This window comes from Spinacia oleracea, chromosome 5 (assembly GCF_020520425.1).
Source record: "Spinacia oleracea cultivar Varoflay chromosome 5, BTI_SOV_V1, whole genome shotgun sequence".
In the NCBI taxonomy this organism is placed as follows: domain Eukaryota; kingdom Viridiplantae; phylum Streptophyta; class Magnoliopsida; order Caryophyllales; family Amaranthaceae; genus Spinacia; species Spinacia oleracea.
In genome coordinates this window covers 65,029,177-65,033,279 of record NC_079491.1, presented here as the reverse complement: position 1 = coordinate 65,033,279, position 4,103 = coordinate 65,029,177, and the positions used below count along the sequence as shown (strand labels likewise).

At 33.8% G+C, this 4,103-nt stretch overlaps 1 protein-coding gene across 1 annotated transcript; it reads left to right on the top strand.

Annotated features, from left to right (window-relative positions):
* Window positions 1-503: 503 nt before the first annotated feature.
* On the top strand, window positions 504-3,874 carry LOC110794162 (cyclic phosphodiesterase). The gene is made up of 3 exons (XM_021999106.2): window positions 504-1,070; window positions 1,593-1,647; window positions 3,478-3,874. Exons 1-3 carry the CDS (start codon window positions 786-788, stop codon window positions 3,681-3,683), a joined length of 546 nt encoding a protein of 181 aa, XP_021854798.1. The 5' UTR covers window positions 504-785; the 3' UTR covers window positions 3,684-3,874.
* The last annotated feature ends 229 nt before the right edge of the window (window positions 3,875-4,103 follow it).

Sequence of the window (4,103 nt, the reverse complement as noted above, 5' to 3'; positions counted from 1 at the left end):
TTTAAGTTAAATTTACATTTGCCTAACAATATTTATTGTACACCGGATGTAATTAAAAGGTTTGTGAAATCTGAATCGTGATTAGTGCAGGGGCATCTTTGAGTTTTCAACATTGTCATTTACCTAATGGCGTGTTTAGTAGGTTGTAGTGTTTTGACTTCAAGACGCCACTTGTAAAATTTGTAAGTGCTGGCAATGCAACAGTTTAGTTAACAATAGAGATAGCGGTTAGGTTCAACGGTTTAGTTAGCAGTAGAGTTAACTGTTAGGTAGCGGTAAACGCTTAAATTAGTAGTGTTCAAAAGTATGAGTAGAGATCAGAGAAAGTAACATGCAGATAGCGGTACAGATAACGGTAAATATTTACTTTAGTAGCGTTCAAAGATACCGAATATATTTATAGTGAAATTATAAACAATATATATAAATTTTATTGTATTTCACGTTATTTACCGACGTTCGTTTTACAATTTTCTGTTACCCTACTCAATTGATACCCTTTATCGCTGGTTTGGCCAAACAAACCCTATACAAACGGAAAGACCGACAACGTGATCACATCCACTGATCCACGGATCCACCGGATCAAAATAAATTAAAATAGAAAGACTTGATCCTCATCCGTCAATTTAAAGTAATACAACTCCGTATTTTCAATTACCAACTTGTTAGGTTGATTCCATCATTATATTCTTAAACCAAAATCGCCATTTCTTCATCAAAACGGTCAACTCTTCAATTCATAACATCAATTTTTTTTAAAAACAACAAGGTTAGACGAAGAGATGGCGACCCAGACACATGTTTACTCGGTGTGGGGACTTCCGTCAGATGATGTGAAGCAGAGAGTGAAGGATGTGATGAACACCCTCCGATCAGAATTCAACGGTCCTGATTTTGATCCCCATGTTACTGTTGTCGGGGCTATTGATTTGACGCCGGAGGATGCACTTGAGAAATTCAAATCAGCGTGTAAGGGGTTGAACGCGTATACTGCTTACGGTAGGGGCGTCTCCACTGGAACTTTCTTTTATCAGTGTGTTTACCTCCTCCTTGACACCACACCTGAGGTATTATTATTAACTTGTGTCCCAACAAATTACTTCATAGATTCATCCACATAGTCATACTATTTGAACTTGAATGATTCCCTATCCTTATATAATTTCTAATGATTAATTTTTCTGTTGTTAAACTGTAATTTTTTTCAAAAATTAGGATATTAAGAGGTCTTGTTTGTCAATCAGTCGGCTTTAAAATGAATCACGTGACCGGCTGATTTTGTTATTTTCATTGGCGGTTTACAAAGATATTTTAAAACATCATTTATTAGTTGTTACTTGTTAGTGGTTTGTATTTTTACAAGCAACTTTTGTTTAAAACAGTGTGAAGTCATGAGGCAAAAAGTGAACAGAGTTGTTTACCAAATACTTCGTATATAAAAGACAGCAAACATCCAATTTCCTGTAAGATGTTATACATCAAGGCCAATATTAGATGTTGTAATGATGGATTTAAGTTATAGTATGATATGGAATGGTACTTTATCTAATATCTAACTGGACTTGAATGGTTTCCCTATTTGTTTACAGGTAGTTGAAACAAGTGATCATTGTTGTGGACATTTTGGTTTTAATCGCGCTACACGTAAGTTTAATTGGCTATAGCTAAATTTCAATTGAAACCGAAGTATGGTATTACTGTAAAACTTGAAATGGGTTAAAAATTATTTGTACTAAAGTAAGGCCATAAGTTACAGAACTCGGAGAGTTGGGGTTCATGTTCATCAGGGGTCTGACATCTCAGAATGGCTATGGCTGCGTTTGGTAACAAGCGGATATACCAGCTTTTAGTGGATTGATGGTAAATTTAGAGGTTTGACTGGTCAATCCACTAATTGGGGTGTTTGGTAAACAGAGATTTGTATGAGCGGATTTTGCCTAAACCTCCATTTTAGAATACGCTCCAAATACCAACGTTTTCAGAAGGAGGATTTGGTATTATTGCTGAATTACCATTCATGCCCATCATTTTGAACAGCCATTGAAGTTAACTACTCTTCATAGAAAATATATGGAAATGAGAAATTCAGAAATTCCAGCAACATAATTAAAGCACATAATTGACGATAAATTAATATATAGGAATAAATATTGAGGGAAATTTGCTCTTACTTGAATGGATGTAATTCCTTTGATAAATAAAAAAATTTGAGGGAAAACAAATATTTGTAGACGAAGAATTCGTTTACTGATTGCCAAAAAAAAATCCCAATAAAAAACAAAATTACAAGTGAAATACATGTATAAATTATTATTTAAGAAATAATATGAAGGTTACAGACTATTAAGTTGCTTCTCCTACCTCCAACTTCTGTTGCATATTGAGTTCCATTGTAAGTTTGTAACCATGAAATCTGATTTGTAATCATTAATATTTTTGGAAATAAATCATGGAGAATTTTAAGAGGAGATCGGGAGATGAAGATGATCAAGAGTAAGTATTAATGGAAATTTGAGGAGGTCAAAAGTTGGGAATTTTGATGGTGGGTTTTTGAAGAAATTGAACAAAAATGGAGGAGGGTGGTTTTTCATTTGGCGATGGAAATAAGGTGGGAGAAGGAGGTGGGTTCTAATTTATTTATTTTCTCTTTTGTGATTTTTTTTCCTTTTTGGGTATATGGGTTTACCTTTATTTTGGAAATGTTATGATTCTTAGAGAAGATGGAAAAAGGTGATTATATACTTCTTTATTTTGTGATTATAAATTTGTACTTACTTACAACCCTTTACATTTTAAGCAAAAATTTTAAAAAATAATATTACAAAAGATCAATGTCCAAAATTGTCATTTTGCACAATGGAATAGTAAAAAACCTTTAAGAAACCTCTAATTGTTACCAAACATATTTATATAATCAGCTAGTCAAATCCGCAGTCAAATCTGCTAAACAAAAAGGTAATCCGCTAACTGCTAATGTGAACAGTAAACAGCTAAACGCTAACCTTTAGTTACCAAACAGGGCCTATAACTTCTTGGTTATTTGATCGATAACCCTAGTTAATACTTCGTATTTCGTATATGTTTCGCATATTGCTTAATGAGTTCTAAGTAGTCTCAAATTCCTACACACACCACCTAATTATATTTGCTGTAGTTCTTAGTTGATTCAGAAGCTAACTAAGACACTGTTTGCTCCTTTTATATTTATTTATGCTGAATCTTGTGACCTATGAAAATCATTTTTGATATAGAAAGCCTAGCAAAAATTAATTCCTATTCTAAAAGTTCCCTGTCCCTGAAACACAAGTAGCTCTGAACAAAATTGAAAACTTTGACACTTTGATTCCGGCCTGTTCTTGGGTGTTTGACATTATAATATACACAAATATCATCATATGGCGGTTAATGACTGTGAATTGCAGAGTTAAATTCCTGATATTCCAGCTTTACTAATATCTATATATGATTGTGCAGCTTACATGCCACACATGAGCCTTCTGTATGCGGACTTAACCGATGAAGAGAAAAAGAAAGCTCAGGATAGAGCTAATGCACTGGATGACTGCCTTGGTAACTTGACTTTCACTGTAAAACGCCTGGCATTATACAAAACTGATACTCAAGATAAGACACTCAAATCCTGGGAAAAGGTGACGGAATATCATCTCCAAGCAGTTTAGCTTTTGGTGTACAAAAGGTTTCACATGGAAATCCTTTGATTAGAAAGGTTTCCCTTCAGTTTTCTTTCCTTTGAGTTGGGATTCATGAAAGGTTCCGTATTATCTTTACTTCTTTGCTTTAAACAGAAGATTCACTTGCTTGTAGCGATAAGCTTAATTTCAAGAATTCCATATTTTCTATCTTGACAAAATCCAGGTTTATAACCAAGATATGAAAACAGCATATCTTGGCCCTAAGATTTCAAAAGTAAAGGCTTCTTATGTAATGTATCACAGATTTTTAAATTCCCTAATCAAGTTAGGTTATTATGCGTAGGCTATGAAGCACAGAAACGGGTACAGAGACAGAAAACGGTAAAAATCTAATTTTCAAGAAACGGGTACGGCAAAAATAACCTAAAAAACAGTTAATTAATAAAA